This window comes from Amphiprion ocellaris, chromosome 22 (assembly GCF_022539595.1).
Source record: "Amphiprion ocellaris isolate individual 3 ecotype Okinawa chromosome 22, ASM2253959v1, whole genome shotgun sequence".
NCBI classification, from domain to species: domain Eukaryota; kingdom Metazoa; phylum Chordata; class Actinopteri; family Pomacentridae; genus Amphiprion; species Amphiprion ocellaris.
The window spans coordinates 16,747,986-16,765,567 of NC_072787.1; the positions used below are offsets into that span (position 1 = coordinate 16,747,986).

Here is a 17,582-nt window from a genome sequence, read left to right on the forward strand (position 1 = left end):
TGAGGCTGTGTCTGTGTGAGCGGCTGCAAGGACTGGGTGGATATGCTTTTGAAAAGCCTTCTGCTGTGCTGAAGCCTGTAATTGCCTCAGCAATCCTTCGCTGTCTCTTTCTTTTAAACACACTCATATGTACAGACACACACACACACACAGTATTCCTGCTCTACTTTTCCTCGAGTATTTGTCTTAGTGAGTGGGCTTCAACTTAGTGGATTACATTATCATGCTTGAAGACCCCTCTCTCCACCCTGTTGAGGAATATCTCAAGACATAGCCAGTGTCTGTTTTCTTTTATGCTACCCTCAGGGCGAGCTCACTCGTTCTGGGAGGGTCACCCCCACCACTCCACCCCACCGCCAGTCATGAGCTACAGTTGAAGGGACGCGGGGTGCTCATGTAGAACACTGTAGTCATTGTGCTAAGAGGAGGAAGGGGTCTTTGCTGATTGATGGGACCCGGGCTCCCATCTCCTGCACCTCACTCGGTTATCAGAGGAATGTCAGTACCCAGGCAGCTCCGTGGGTCGTGGATACTTTACAGCCACACCGACGCTCTTTTTCAAAAGGCCCGGTGCACACTCTCGCTGTAATCTCACCTTGTAGCTGTTGAGTGGTATCTCCTGTCTCTGTCTATCTTCCCTACTTGTGAATGTGTGTGTGTCTGCTGACTGGTGTGCTTGCAGTCTGAAGTATCCAGAGAGTGTTAAGAGATGAAGAACATAGAGATGAGCTAACAAACGCTTTGCTTGTGTAAACTGAGAGCTGTTAGACTCCTCTCTCTTTCTCCCCTCCCTCTGTTTTCCTGTTTCTCAGCCTCCCCAGCGAGCGGAAACTCTAATTTGAGCCACATTTCTCTCTGAGCTTAGGAGAAGTGCAAGCCAGAGAGGAAGTGAGAAGTTAGAAGGAAGTTGAATCATTGTGCGGGGTCTGTCTGTTGGACTTTCTGGCAGTCAACATCACTCACTCCCTCATTTCCAACTCCTGCTTCTTTTCTCCAAACCACTGGTCACTGTTTTTTGACCACGAAAGCAAAAGACATAATCATAATTAAGAGATTGGCGGGGGAGTTGTCAACGTCACTTTGGCCAAAGATGTTTTTCTCCTGTGAAGATGTCAGCTGTTTTTTTTCCCTTGTCTCTTCTTCACTTAAGCTTTTCCTAAGTTACTTAAAAGGAAGTGAGTAGTGGTCTGGGCTTGTTGAAGTGTAGCCAGCACTGTAAACATGTTGGTAGAGAGCAGCATAAACATCTACAGCTCCCCTTGGCTATTGAATTTTATGGTCTGTCGGGCTGCAGATGATCCCTTTTTATTAGTAGATAATATACAGATGAACTGTTTGGTCCGTAGAATATGAGCAAATAGTAAAAAACAAAGGTCACATCTTAAAGTCTTTCATTTTATCAGAGTAGTAGTTCAAAACTCAAAAGCAACAACAAAGTGGAAACTACATTTTTGACTTTTTTTTTTAAGTTACAGTTACTGGATTATCAGAATAGTGTTTTTGAGTAATTGATTAATACTTAATTGTCTTGTTTGCGGTTAAATCTAATGAAGTTTACCTATTTGATGACTGGGAAAGCCATGGTAGTAGAATTTGCCTTTTTATTGAGCCAGATTTCACTTATAGTAGCTTGAATTTTGACTGTGTTGATTAGGTTTGGTTTCTTCTGTTAGATAGGAAAAGTTTGGTTGAAAAGTGTGCTGACAGTTCTCAAAGTGAAGTCATCATTTTGATATCTGTCCCTGAAACTTAGCTATGGTATAAAATTTTTGTTAATGCATTTCATTTACTCGAACGTGACTGTTATCTCCCAGTAATACTTATCTTTAATTCTCACACCTGTCTACCAATATCTATTATTATTTACATATCTGTGTCATGATAGGTCTTGCTTTTCTGGTGCACCCAAATAACATGGAAATCTATTGTTATTGAACTGAGGTGTTGTATTGAATGAGGAGAACCGCAGCCATTTATCAAAGTGTGCTTTAATGACAAAAAAATCTAGATTTGGGTCACAAGAGAAGAGGTTACGAAAAAGTAGGTCAAATGAAAAAAAGTTGAAAAAGTACTCCCTCAAAATACTTGATTTGATAGAAATGTGATGGGTGTAGTTCGAAAATGAGCTAATAATGTCTGTGTTGCAGCGGTGATGTAGATGTACACAAAAGCACAACTAGTAGGTTAATAACTAGGATCTAATACAACCGCCTATTTGTTCTGCTATCAGGAAGGGCTCTCCTTGTTGTAGTTCTTGACAGTAACACTGCACTGTCTACGGCTGTAAGAAAAAACAAGGAAAGCTGTGCTTCTCCCTGAACTTTGCTTCGTCTCAGAGATCGATGGCTGCCTGCTTTTGATGTCTCAGATGGCTGAAGTTGAAAGAACTTTACGCATTTCCTGCACAGCTATCAGTCAACCATGTTAGCAGCTTGATTGAAGCTGTAGTCATGAAAGGTAGTCCCAGCCAACAGCACTGCAAATACTCCAACTCAGTGTCGTGTGCGTTCCTTTTTTGTTTGTTTGACTCACTGTTTCTGACTGAACATGCTGTCATTACGTTGTACATGTCTCATGCCAGACCATATGGTTGAGGGTTGCTGTTTTGCATTACTTGTCTGGTGACACATTGTTGTCAGGGCTGCTGTCAACGTATAGAGTCTGATACCAAATGACATCAATTTTGCTACATATTAGTTCAGGCGAACTTACCAGAAATACAATTTAGGATATGATGGTAATTTGCCACGGAGAAGTGGTCAGGGCTGTTTTGAAATCTAGACTAGAAGCAAGTGTGTGCCGTGTCAAAGCAGGGGGATGTTCTGGCACTGTCAGACAGCCTGACGCGGGGTGTTGTCGTCCACAGAGGAAGAGCCCTGGAATGGAGGGAAGCCAAGAGGTCGAAAGGGCCCTAGCAGACAATGGACAGCCAGCCAACGTACTGAGACCAGAGTTAAAAAACAAAACTAGTTCCTGTCTGTCACTGGTAGCCGCACAACCTCCCCAGCACTTTCTTCTCCTCCTGCTGCTGTACCTCGTCTGTACACACACAGTGACTTTTCCAGAACGGTTTAACATCTTCGTGTTAAGGTCTTTGTCATTGTTTGCGTTGATTTACCGCCATCTGATGCAATACGATTTCCTTCCTCTGCATCCGTCTTGCAGGAAATACGCAGGAAAAAGCACGTGACGTCGAAAGAGAGAAAAATTTCCAGTGCACAGTACTTAATAATTTCTATTGTAAGCTTTTCACGGGTAGCGGCAGAGCAGCAAGATGTTTGTGAGTTTCAGGGGAAGTTAGAAATACCCAAAATGCACATATGCTTGCAAACGTGTAGTTGACAGAATTTCAAGTGAATTTAGGCTAGAGAAAGCAAGTATCGACACTGAGAGGAAGAGTCTTCTCCCAGCTTGGGAGGAGTTGGGGAAGCTGTTATCAGTGTGACCAGAATGGAGTTTATTTTTAGTTTTATTCCTTTTCTCTGCTATTTTAACTGTAGGTGAAACCAAATGCAAAATGCTATGTTATTTCCACTTGTTTTCTTCACAGTGCAATATTAGGCCCAAAATGAGCTTATTTCTATTAGCTACTTGTTTGCAGCTGAGTGATTATGCTTATACCTCTTTATCATGTTGCGGTAAAGGTGTCAGTATTGAACTGTACAGTGGGCTACTGTTCAGATTATTTAAGATTCCCAGCTTAGCTCAGCACATAATCCAGCGATATCTTCATCACAGCAGGAATCGGTCCGGTTTGAAGTTCCTGACCTCGGACTGCAACAGTCACTTTATATGCTGACATTACTTCTCAAAAAATGCACTAAAAAATAAATAAATGCCAAGGTTATCTGGAAGTTCTACATGTTAGAAAATACTCCACATATGCATGTTTAAAGGCCTAGTGATTGTGCCCAGAGGTCCCTTGAATCCACAAACCTGGCAGAATATCATGGAAATACTCGTCAAAATCAGTTACTGTTGGTTGAGCAGAATACAGCCATGTCCACCTTTGAATGCAGGAACTTTACGCTTTGGCAAGGAATATGTAACATATTCTGACTAATGAGAATGGTTTTTTTTTGTTTCTTTTTTCTGGCTACATTTGCAATGCACATATGGCATAGGGTCTGGGCAAAACAAGACGGTTTTTATTTTGTGATTGTTGTGTCCTCAGTTTTTGGACCCAGTACAGTGCTGTGAGCTTATAATATGGGTAAGTTAACATTACAGATTACAGGAGAGTCTGTAAGGTATAAAGTTGTGAAGACTCTGAAGGAAAAGCCTTGTCTGATTCAAAGCAGTCATTCCCCGTTTACTAGTAGGTAAATTTAAACACATTGTAGACACTATGACACGTGTCTAAGTAAAAGAGTCGTGCACACCTTGTGGGGAAAAAAAAGCGACTGGTCTGTCTTTACATTTGCAGCACGGATGTTTGCAGTGTATACAGACCACTTAAAGTTTAGTCTGGCATTACTCTAAGCATTTCCATTCTGTGTGTTTGGTTTTAAAAGATAAGAGCCTCTGCTAACCTGTAAAAAGGAAGCACAAAGTCCCAGTTCTCCTACACAGCCACACATGTGAATTCTTATAATTAACCTACAACAGCAGGACAGATGGGGCCCTTAGAGAAGCAGATGCCCTCAATAACAACCCCTTATCTTCTCTTCTAGTATCAACCACCTATAGGCAAATCCCACCCTCCTGTTATTGCCTTGGTACAGATTGAGCATCTAGTCAAATGTAGCGGCTCTGCTTTTTTAATGCAAAGTCCATGTGTAGCAGGAAGCAGTAAATAAAAAACCCTGTGACAGGGACACTGATAAGGGTTGTGTTACCTGGCCAGAGAGATAAAATATAAACTCTCAGTTGTCTCTGTTCTCAGCTGGATCTCAGAGATACTTTATTTATACAAAGTTGACTCCTAACCTTTGATTGGAGCTAACTAGGTCATTTCCAACTGTGCAAAGACGCATCCTGGAGCTTGCACCTGCGTGATCACATTTTTTTTTCTTTTCAGAATTCACGTGTTATATTTCAGCTCTTGTGGATCAAGATTTTGTGAGTGTCATGCTGTTATGAGGATAAAAACACATATCCCATCAATCTTTTCCTTTTTTTTTTTTTTCTCAAAATGTCCATGTTGGTCTTGTGTTTTTGCAGTTCTTTCTTGGAGTTATGAAGACTGCACAGATGCATAACTAGCATCTGTGCAGTACCTAACCTCCACCTACAGACATCAGCTCTTAACACCCTGTCTGGAGTCTGTAGTTATGTACAGTGGTGTGACTAATAACAGGGTCTACCTGGAAGCAATTTGACGTTGGACTCTCAGCGCTACCGTGAAATTTGTCTGCACTCCTTGAGTCAGAGACACCTTTCAGTTAGAATTTATCTGTGGTAAAGCATATTCAGTACGGTATTGTGACACATTAGTCACAGTCCCCACTCTGTCCTGGAGACTACACCCTGCTTTACTGTATAATTTCACCCAGCTGTCTTCTGATTATGCAAGCAATCGCTCTGCAAACGTAATCAGAAATAGGGTCTGTACTTTAGTCTGCTCATTGTGTCTGATATCAGCGTCTGGTTAGTCTTAGCAATAGTCTGGCCTGCATCATCAGTAGACTTGGGATGATTACAGTATTGTAATAGTAGCTTTGCAAGAAGTAGGAAAATGTTTAACCCTTGCTTTCCACACAAGAAAGTAATGTATGGATAGGTCAGACTCAGTAATAGAGCTGCTTTCTACTCTACGCATGTGTTTCTTACAACCGTTAGCATGTCAGGCTGCCAAGTGGAAATTCTTGCCCAGCAAGACGATGACCACAGGCCCTCTAGAGCTTGGCCTCAAGGCTCCACAACCCAGGAAACGGCTCAAGGGCATGGTAATCCTTCCACTGTTAGCCTGAGAGTTGTTCAGCAGCAAGATGCTGACTGGTTGCATGCTGAAATCCACCCTTTTGCCAGTGGTCACTCATGTATGTGTGTGTGTGTGTGTGTCTCCCAAGTTGCCAGCGAACGGAATAGAAAAGCTTTTCTGCTTACCCACAGTTGATAAAGTCTTGATAAATATGCTCTTAATCATCCCCACATTACAGTGAAGTCAAAGGGTGAGCACAGTGGGGTGCTTGGAAAGTGATTGGGTTGGGAGGAAACAGGGAGTGGAGAGTTGGTGCGCACGAAGGGGAGGATTGAGTACTATAAAGAGTGTTGACAGAAGTGTGATGGAGTTTTTTATAAAGCTGCAGTGCAAGCAAAGCTGCAGGTGTTGGAGCAGCTGAGGTGATTAGTACGGTGTGATTAGCAACAATGAAATGTGACAAAACATCTCGGCCTCCAGGGTTCAAGACAAATGTAGACTGTTGCTAATTTCAATGTTAGGTGGCAGTACTGGAAGTACTTCTTAAGTTTCCACAGGATTTATTGGCCCATGCCAAAACAAGTGTTCATCCCACTCGCGCTTTTTTTCACCACGCCAGCATTGCTTTTTGTTTCCTCAGCACCTAGGCTTAATCCCCAAGAATGTATTTGGATTTGGAGTGTTTGGGGGGGAGTTTAGGCACTGTAATGTGGAAAAGGAATGATATTTAGCCCTGCTTACCCACCCTTACTGTATTTCAGAACAGCCCATAATGCTTATTATTGCTCCCTGGTATTTGTCTGGGATTTTTTTTTTCCTCCTTTAAATTTTTTAGAGGTGTTTTATAATGTGTGTGTGTGGTTTTTGTTCGTCTGTTGAGACTTGTTCCGCATCAGTGGAAGGGTGTGAAGAAAGGGACTTGTGTTTTAGTAAACTTCTAAGGTCTAATTTACACAAAAAGGCATCTGTGCCTGCTGTTTCAATGATGTCAGTCTCCTGGACTTCACTTTAGTGCAAACGACAGTCATGATCTCTGCAAATCTTAACATCTTTCCTTAATTATTTTCTTCCAGGAATTGGGAAGGTGAAGAGCAGAAAAGGGGGGATGAGAGACACAGCCTCCAACGCCGACACAGATATGTATGCAGATAACGGTGAGAGACTCTATGACCTCAACCTGCCCGCCCTGGTCAAGTTCAGCTACACAGCGGAGCGTGAGGACGAGCTGTCTTTGGTGAAGGGCACGCGGGTGGTGGTGATGGAGAAGTGCAGTGACGGCTGGTGGCGCGGAAGCTACAACGGACGCTCTGGCTGGTTCCCGTCCAACTACGTGACGGAGGACGTGGACGGGACGGCGGGGGGAGGGGGCATGGGCGGGCTCGGTGACCCGGCCGGATCGCTAACAGAGAAGCTAGCCGCCGTGGTGAACAGCACTACGAATGGAAACAGAGTGCTGCACACGGTTCAGGCACTCTACCCTTTCAGCTCAGGCAACGACGAGGAACTAAACTTTGAGAAGGGCGAGGTAATGGAGGTCGTGGAGAAGCCCGAGAACGACCCGGAGTGGTGGAAGTGCCGCAAAGCGGATGGACAGCTGGGCTTGGTGCCTAAGAACTACGTCACTGTGCTGGACTCCGCCTCCAATAAACCCACAGCAGGGCCTGCTGGGCCGCCCACACCTGACTGTGACTACATCTCGCCCTCAGGCAGTGGGCGTTTTGCGGGGAAAGAGTGGTACTACGGAAAGGTGACGCGCCACCAAGCGGAGGTGGCCCTTAATCAGAGAGGCACAGAGGGAGACTTCCTCATCCGAGACAGCGAGTCATCAGTCAGTAGCCTAAACCTGCTCCTGAAACAACCGTTTATTTGTCACCTTTTCTCTGTAGTTACTTTGAAATCCTGTCAGTAACCCAAGTTTTCTCTTTCCTTTTCAGCCAAACGACTTCTCCATCTCCCTGAAGGCGCAGAGCAAGAACAAGCATTTCAAAGTGCAGCTGAAGGAAAACCTTTACTGCATTGGACAGCGCAAGTTCAACTCTATGGAAGAGCTTGTTGAACACTACAAAAAGGCCCCCATCTTCACCAGTGAGCAGGGAGACAAACTGTACCTGATCAAGGCCCTGGCTGCCTCCTGATCCATCTCTCTCACACACACATGCACTCACACACACCTACACATTGTTAATGGCATCAATATATAATACAGATACTTACACCAGAACACACACTAACATTTCAGCTCCAAGCCTGAAGACTTAACACATCATCAGGACTTAAATGCCCGATTTGTGAGCATTCCAAGAGGAGGTATGGAAAAAGCATGGGAGAGACGTGGAGGGGGGAGACAAAAAGACTATGGACTCCTGAGAGTTGACTACAGACTTCTTGGTCGCCTATTTTAAATTATCCAGATGTGTTAGGTTATAGGCATTGCCATGTATTTCCACCTTGATATCTATTAGAGTTGCATTTAGTTTTCTTTTTTTTTGTTGATAATATATAATCTTTTTAACAGTTTCTTTTAAAAATGTGATTTTTAACTGTATACAATACACCACAACCACCTGACTGAGGCATTTTTTTTCCCCAGATGTTAGCAAATTCAGAGCCTGGAGATCTACTTTTCTTTTTTTGTGTCGTCTGTCTTGACGCTTTCTTCGTGGTTGTGGACACACTAAGCCACAACTTCTGCTAATCATGAATAAAAATTAAGTGACCAAAATATATTTATCGATACACTTCTGTTAGGATCGATGTTGTAGAGATTGGAATATCGCACTGTGCATCTGTTTTGTCGAGGATCTGGAGGGTTCCTCTTCTTGTGCAAGGTCAAACTAGATATTCATCTTGCTTTTTGTACAACAGAACTGCTTGTCTCACATATTGCTGTATCCACATCATGTGAATGTTACAAAGACAGTCGGGGCTCCGAATCCCATGACTTTGCATGGATGCACGCAAACCGAATAGTGTCCTAACACCTTCTTTGTATCTCCCAAACGAGAGACTATCTGCCCACGTGGGCGATGCGGGGATTTTATTTGTGCATGTGGAGGTCATGCAAGGAGTCAGAAAGTATCTTTTTCCCTCCTCGTCTGAGACTTGCTGATGCGTCTTCCCAGTGTTGCCAAAGGGGACGATTCTCAGGATGGAGGGCAGCGAGGTGGGGTGAGGGAGGGGATATACGCCGACAACGGTGCAGCTTCCAAACAAACAGCTCTGTGGAGCTCGGAGGGGAAATGGCGGGCCAGTCCACAGGATGATGTCACCGCTCCTGAATTAGTGATCACTGGAGGGAATGGAGGAGTTAAGGGGTCGCCCAGGGGTCGTGTTTGTGTGGTTGCACAGCATATACATCATGCTAGGAGACGCCCTCTTCCTTAAGCAGGCACAAGGGATTTTTCTGAAAAACAACTCCTTATGGCTAAGGAGTGAAGAAAGCAACCGGCCTAAATGAGCGTTCTCTTTGATATTTGGGCTTTTATTTCCATGACTTAATATATCGAGGAGCAAGTTTGGCCGATGTCAAGTCAGAAAACGGTGCATCTAAATGTTTTCAGCCGCACACATGGTTTATATTTACAGTAAAGGTCTCCAGTGAAAGGCTATCTGTTGAGCGAAAGTGGACCAAGTAGTGTTTGAATGGCGAGGGGCAGCTAGTTGCTATTGCTTGCAATCAGAGCTGCAGCAGCGTTGGCAGGGAGCCGCTCCGGCAGTGGGCTCAGGGAGATGATGATGATCACGATGCCTGCGATGATGAGTTCTCCAGCTGTGGCCAGTTGGACCCGAGCACAGAAAAACAGGGAGAGAGAGAGGGAGGAAGAGGGGATTTCACAGAGGAGGAAAGGGGGAAAATGGACATTAAATAAATAAAAGCAGTAAATTAGGAACTAGGGAGGACTTTGGAGGATCTGTTCCACTGGATAAGAGTATCTGGAATACCACGCCTAGTCATATAAAAGCAGGGACATGAACAGAGGCCAATGCTGATGTATCATAGAGAATAAAAAGGATTTTACATGGGATTGATTTAGAAGGGCTTTTAAGGTCTGGTTAATCCAAGCATGATTTAAAAAAAAAAAAAAACTGTCATGAAAGAGCACAGACATGGGTGTGAACCTCTTTTTTCCCCTCCATTCCCCATGTGATTGACACCTACTCATGAAAAAGCTGTGTGAAGACTGTTTCCTCTCTTTTGCAGCTGTACAAGATGATTTGTGAACAGTGAAACAATTACCTTTCAGTTGGATTTATGATGGGTTCAAAGGCCAAGTGCTAATTTTACCCTACCAGTACCACTTGATATGTAAGACTGCATCTTATTAAGCAGTACAAAAACAACATTCCAGCATTAAAAAGCATCTGACAGAAATATTTAACAGAAACACATGGTTGAACGAGTAAATCGCAGGTTTGTTTATTAGCATGGCTTTAGTGATTTTTGGTAAATGTGGGTGCCGAATCTATAAATTTCAATTTTACCGTCATTTCAAGTTGCGTTGGACACCAGTGCCTGTGTTCCCTTCATTTTTCATTCACCAGATTAGTGTTTGGGTTTAACAAATCCTGTCACTTATTACACCCAAATCCCTCTCTGTTGCATTGTTGCCATTTTGCTGACACGTTATGTGATAATGTTTGCTTACATTTGTAATCAGCTGTGATCAGCAACTCTTTTTCTTTTTTCTGGGCAAAATTTCCTCCCTGACTTCCAGTTCTACAGCATCTGCGCTATTACGCAGCATTAAAGTGACAAACGCCAACGCCATGTGCCCCAGTTTGAAGGATTTAGGAGGAGATTTTAATGTGCCTTCACAGCTTTTTGTCAACCAAAGGTTTAGTGTCCTGTTTTTTTTTCTTTCTGTCCTGTGCTTCCCACTGCTCTTGTCACCACTGTGCGCCATTTGGTTAAAGCTTTGCATGTGCGTCAGTTGAGTGATTAGTGAGCGACCTGTTGGGATGTCTGAAAACATCCTCATAGGGAAGGGTATTTCCTCATTAAGCGCTCACTTTGATGTAGGCTGGCAATTTTGTTCGTTTTTTTTTTCTCGTCATGCATAAAATGCCCGTTAGTTGTTATTGTGTGTAGTTTCAAGTGACCTTACCATAGCAGATTTCATCAAGTATAACTTCTTAAGTGAACAGTGAATGCCTACATGTACAGTATAAAAATATGTGCTGATGTTCATTCAGAAACATAACCCCAGGTGTGATGTAATCATAACCTGAATCTCATGTATGAGCACCTCAAGTAACGGTATCACATATTGTTGGTTGTGAAGAAACCGTCAAGGTTTCTAAGGATATAGTTTTTTATGTCTGTATGTAAAACTAGTGTAAGACATTCACTTTTGCAGTTTAGCCACTTAAATATGTAAAAAAAAAAAAAAAAAAAAACTCCTCAATACTTAAATGTTTTACTTGATATTCAAATACAGAACTACAGTATCTCCCTGCATAGATATTGTTACTGGGATCTTTTTCATTTTACAACAATGGAGGCCGCATGAGCAGAGCCTTGTAGCTGTACAGAAATGGTTTTCAATCTGCATAAAAAGACACGGATGTCAGTTGTGACCGATATTATCAAGAGATTGTCATCAATGATCAAGAACTACACCGCAGTGGAAACTTGGCTTTCTTGACTGCACAAGCCTGAGATATTCTTGAGTCTTCACCTTTAGATTTCATTGATAATATTCCGCTCAAGTGGGCCGTGTTTAACTTTGGTGCTTTTGTGCTGCTTACATTTCTGTGGTGTTCTTTGTCTCACAAAGCTTTTTTCTGTATGAGAGAGTGAAGAAAACCGATTCATGCTGTGGAATGATAAAAGGCAGTGCTGTGAAAATTTAATGTCATGCTCTTAATACTGTTTTTATGGAGGGGAGATGATCGTCTTCAGGTGTAATAATTTAGAAGAGTTTATTAGAGTGTTCAAAAGACGTAATAAACGGCATAAAAAGGATAATGTCTGTTGTTTTTAACTGAAGCGAAGTTCAAATACGTTAACATTGGTACTTCCACTTTGTCATTATGTTCTTTCTTAAAGCAGTATTTTACTGAATTGGAAAATATTGCAATATTGTCTACAAGTCATAAAAAACTAGATGTTTTTTGCTTGTGTAATAGCTTTGCTCTAATGTCAGTATGATACAGCTTAAATTGCAATGTTGAAATTGTCTGATGGCAGCACAATTCATGCATGAGGATAGGTGTGGTAATTTTGTGCGATGCATGTGCGCCACCTGGTGGTCATTTGTAAAACTACATTTACTTTCACCACCCAGGTGGATCTCAAATGACACTTTACACAAAACACAGTAATATTTTGGTCACTTTATTTCAAATCATTCTTGAAAAATGATACTGTGATTGTAATATTTTAAAATAAAATGCTCTATTCATTTGCATTGTTCTATATACAAAATATTGTGCCAGCAAAGAGGGAAACGGAGGGAGGGAAGGAGGGACAACATTTTTGTTCGAGCATGCCCATTAATCACATCATCAGAGCTCAGAGTTGCACGCAGGATCTCACGGAGCATGCGAGACAAAGTGGGCTTGTGTTGTTGTTATGTAACTGTGTGGCGGGTCCAGCCAGATCTCACCATGGTGTTACAGTAGCTGACCTTGGTTTGTTCCGGCGTCGGCCACAACAGAACAGCGGGAGCCTTCTCAAGCTGAACCAGCCTCATACCAAGTGGTCCCCGGAAGATTCCAACAAGGCAAAAACGTTACAAATATCATATAAAAACACAAGATAGAAGAGGACAAGCACAAACTTTTCAAAAAGATAATGAAGTTTTTATAGCTGTGACATAACCCTGCTTATATCAAACACAAAGTAGTTACTACTTATCAGAGAATATATCTGTATAGATAAAGTTATGGTTCTTGCCAGACGTATGAAAAGCAAAGTGCAATAATTTACTTACAGTTTAAAAAACCATTAAGTTTTAAGGCTTGATCAGTGAATGATTTCAAGTGCTGAGGAATACATAGCAGAGAGCCCTCTTCAGGGTAAGTCTGTAGATCCACGTAACGCTACACAGTTGAAGAATTTACTGCTATGTGATCTGAGTGTGAGACAGACGGAGCTAGTAGAGGAACGGCTTCTCTTTTAGAAGTATAGAAGGTCGGATATGGCGGCCGGCAGATGTGTCATCACCTGCGCTCTGATCCACCAGTGTGGCTCTATGGGGTTGTATCTCGTGTAGGGACGCTTGGACATGACGGCGTCGGTGATGTCGTCCAGAACAGGCGCCACATCTCTCTGTCCGCTGTTGCAATAAGAGCGCATCAGGGCCATGTGCTGCTCAAAGTGGGTTTTCCCATAATCCTCCTTCACGTCGGAAGGCGCCTCGTTCCACAGCTTGTTGGCCGTGGAGGCCACAATGTCACGGGTCAGGATGCCAGTGGCCACGATGAAGTTCCCCGGTTCGATTATGGACACTTTCACTCCCCAAGTCTTCATCTCGTAGCGAAGGCAGTCAGAAAAAGCTTCCACACCATATTTAGACACACAGTACGGTGATCGCATCGCATTTCCCATCCTCCCGTACATACTGGCCAGGTTCACAACACGACCTGCAGTCAAGAGATATAAAGGCAGCAGAAATACACTCAGGATTTTATAATAATGTCCAACCAACGCTCTGAGGATACCAGTCTTTTAACAACTCTTACAGTGGATGATGAAAGGATTACAGTTAAATAAAATTCAAAATTAAGCCTCTGGTGCAGAGTCCAGAGTTCAACTGTCTTTAGCAACATTCTTAACAAAATCCTGGTTGGGACCTTTGCTTAGATGAGCAAATAATTTAACTACATCACTGTTTCTTGCACCACACCGCTCTCCAGTTGCCTACTGTCTGGTAAGTTTGTTTACTGACAACTACTGTGACATTTGGATATCTTAACTAGTAAATGAACAACTCATCTACTCACTTGTTGTTCCATTTTAAAGGTTATTGAATGAATTACCAGTCACAGTTCAAACCACTGGTGTCATGTTTTCTTTCAAATGTCACATAAAAACAGCCAATTGCCAATTTATCATTACTGTAAAATATATTCTTTTCATTTTACACTTTTTTTACATTGACATTTTTGTTACTTTCTTTACTTGTAACCATGTTCAGATATGTTCGCTAGAAATGTTCTCATAATGTCAAAAGTTTAATTTTACCTTATGGGGAAGGGGTTTTTCTTTCAATGTCAGGCTTTGTTTGCATTTTTAGCATTCTTTGTAGAAATCACGGGACACAACTTATTGTTCGGCTGCACTGTTTTCTTTCAGACCGGAATTCGAACAATGCTTATAATCCTCCACAAAGAAACTTGAGCAAAATGAAGCCTTGTAGAATCCATGGTGCGTATCCCTCTCAGATTTTTGCACTTTGGTATTGTCACTTTGGACATAATTTAACTGAGCCGTGTTTATATGTCACAGAGTAATAATATCTAATCTACAGTGTGATTTTTTTTTTTCTTACCTTTCGCCCTGCGGATTAACGGCAGAACAGCTTTGGTGACCCTGATGGTGCCCCACAGGTTTACCTCTGACACCTGTTTGTAGGTGTCCATGGAGGTGAATTCTACTTCTCCAAACGTTGCCACACCGGCGTTGTTCACCACAGCCCACAGACCTGAATCACGGACACGACAGAAGGTCAGAGTGCAGTCTGTGTCTCAGCTCTGATGCATTATAGAGTCATTTACCTCTTTCTGAGTCCTCCAAGTTGTCCTTAATAAATTCCACGGCCTTGTTCACCTGCTCTTCACTGCAGACGTCCAGCTGGACCACCTTCATGCGATCTGAGTGAAATTCCTCAAGCTCCTTCGCACCTTCTCCATCTTTATCCTGCAAGGGTGACGTCAGTAAGTCATTATATTAATATTTAATTTAATCTCAAAGCTATAAAATATGCACTGATAATGAATCTTGCATTTTATTCAGTTTCATACAAGGTGAGAAGTCAGGGTGAGCTAAAAAAAACTAAGCTGGTGGTTACTGATTTATTAGGGCTGCACCTGCTAAAATGCACTGCATCTCATGGGAAAAGTGTCAACCATTTACATTACATTTGGAACCAACATGCAAGGAGATCAGCACAGAGTGGGTGTAGTTATAGACTTGACAGGACAAAACTTGTCTTCTTCAGGCCTTAGGCTCTAGGCTGATTGGGGAATTGACTGAGTGCCACGTCAGAACAAATTTAGTAGAGACTTTGGCATTTGCACAGCTGATGTGTAGGACTGCAGTGTTTTTGGAAAGGTGCGCCTCTTTACTGTACATAAGACTAATCTTTGCAGGATTTTGACATTTTTGCCAAAGTGTCGCCCCTTTTGCTTTCCATGAATTCAGGAACTACACATCCCCATCAAGATGCCACAGTGCTGCTATTAACAGATGAATTATATTTTAACCTTACCTTAAGAAAACACCCAGCAAAGACTGTGAAGCCAAGCTTGTGCAGATGTTTGGCAAGTGCATTACCGAAGCCAGTGTCACAGCCTGTAATGAACACAGCTTTCCCTTTGACCTACACACAGGGGCACAACATAACAAGATTTTGTCATTTTAACCAAGAAACACTTTAAATACAAGCACATACTGAAAGACTTGCATGAGTTTACAGCACCTTATGTGTACAAAAAAACGCCAGGGATGATTAAAAACACACATTGCCTTGCCTACGTATCATGAAATGTATAATAAAATAGGACACCAGTAGAGTTATTAGTACAAAACAGCATCATTTCACTATTTACAACTATACTTGTAATGCTAATGCTTAACAAACGCCTTATTCAACATAACTGTAGCCTTTCTTCTATGGGATTTTGTGAGTTACGAGCCTCTCAGTTCCACATCAGGGTTCTGTGTGGCATATGTGAACGTTGCCGTTATATTTGTATAACTAATAGATGTGTTACAAGCTCACACACAAGGAAAACAGCTCATTTCCGTGTTGGATGTAACACACCACACTGGAACATTACCTCCACCAGTCCTCTGGGAATTCGAGGCGTCGCAACGTACAGCACAAAAACTGCATAGAGCACAACTATGCACTCGGTCACGCTGGTCTCCGGTAAACCCAACATCCTCATGGCCGCGTTCAGCAGAGCAGGCAGCCCGAAGCCCAACACCACGGTCAGGAACACGGAAAATGACACCAGGAGAGCCACTCGGAACACGGACAGAGGGGCCATCTTGGCGGAACGGTGTGTTTACTTTCCTGACTTAGCGGTCTACATCACCCATGGAGAGGGGTCACGGCACGCCCCCTGTTCCGCAGCAGCGCGAAAGCCGAAGAAACGTTGAATAATTTAAGAGAAAATAACCGTTAAGTAGATTACAACGGTGTTTTCAGTTAACTCGCCCGCTTTATATTATTTGTTTCGCTAAAACTAAACCGTAGGAGGCTTGTGTTTGTACGTTATGTGCCCGCGAGAACGTTCGGGTCCGTCCGGCTCGGTTCGGCTCCGAGTGACGTAAATTTCGTCAACTGGACGCATTCCGAGTCCCCACCATACAGTATATGGTCCCTACGGACAATGCCGCTAGTGCGCATGCTCAGTTGGTGTATTCGGTCAAATACCATAACGACTAGAAACCGTAACTTGTCAAACACTTTTATTAAAAAAAAAAAAAAACAAAACCCAAAACAAATCAAAATGGCAAAAATTGCGACATTTACACTGTTAAGACGCTGTTTTACGATGTTCTCTGTTGTCGCATGTTGTTGCAGCTGGGGAAGCCGTAAAAAGGGGCATTTTAACTTAAATGGCACGTAAACTGCTGGAAAAATATAGATTAGAATACAATAGAATAGATATTCTTTATTGATCCCCAAGGGGAAATTCTGTTGTGACTGTAGCAAGCACAAAGAGTAAAGTGACCACCAACACAATAGAAAAACATAAAATATAAAATAAACATAATAGAAAAATATTTGAAGATACAAAATGCACAATAAAATGTTTAAAAAAAAAGAAAATAACTTTAAAAATAAATATATATATATGAATAAAAATGTGCTAAAATATATATAATAAATCAAAATTATCAAATAAATATCTAAAGTGAAACAGTAAGTAGTGTCTAACCATTTAGGCCTTTGGAACCAAGTGTTTGCATATGATTCATTTGCATGCTGAACTTTAGAATCACATAAGATCGTATTTTATATCTACTATATATACTGTATACTGCTCATAGTGTAATTATTCCAACCCTTTATATTAACATTTATCTGTCTTTGTATTGTTATTTGTCTAGCACACCTTATTTTATTTCCTTACTACTTGGCATGTTCATACCACTCTGTTCATACTGTTTATTCTGTTGACACTATATCATACTGTACATACTCTTCCTACATATACTTGCCTTTGATGTTCATCTAACTTGCATACTTACACGCACTGTCAATACTGTATATATCATTGCACGTTCATGCTGCCCTTAAAGCTATTCCACCTTGACATTTTACGTTGCACTGCACTTTTACTTCTTCCTTTGCACTTCTGGCTAGATGTCAAACTGCTCAGTAGACACTGTCTGATCCCACAATGATCAGGACACAAGATAGGCTGAGCAAAGATTATACAAGGTTGGGATATAAACATAAAATGCAGCTCCTGCATGATGGGGGAATTTTGGCACAGTGGCCTATGGCGCACGTTGGGCGGGGAAAATAATTTTATTTTA

The 17,582-nt window shown here is 42.1% G+C and overlaps 2 protein-coding genes across 3 annotated transcripts in view; one reads left to right on the plus strand and one right to left on the minus strand.

Moving 5' to 3' along the window:
• Positions 1-12,273, plus strand: part of nck1b (NCK adaptor protein 1b) — a 28,362-nt gene extending 16,089 nt beyond the window's left edge. For both annotated transcript variants that reach the window (XM_023286437.3, XM_023286438.3), the window contains 2 exons: positions 6,937-7,691; positions 7,798-12,273. In XM_023286437.3, the coding sequence (XP_023142205.2) occupies positions 6,937-7,691; positions 7,798-7,998 (956 nt within the window). In that variant the 3' untranslated portion in view covers positions 7,999-12,273. The remainder of the gene's footprint in view (positions 1-6,936; positions 7,692-7,797) is intronic.
• bdh1 (3-hydroxybutyrate dehydrogenase, type 1) lies at positions 12,185-16,388 on the minus strand. The gene is made up of 5 exons (XM_023286440.3): positions 15,869-16,388; positions 15,298-15,408; positions 14,585-14,726; positions 14,359-14,511; positions 12,185-13,450 (listed from the first exon to the last, which is right to left on the minus strand). The coding sequence occupies exons 1-5, from the start codon at positions 16,079-16,081 to the stop codon at positions 12,984-12,986; spliced, it is 1,086 nt and encodes a 361-aa protein (XP_023142208.1). The 5' UTR covers positions 16,082-16,388; the 3' UTR covers positions 12,185-12,983.
• Positions 16,389-17,582: the final 1,194 nt, after the last annotated feature.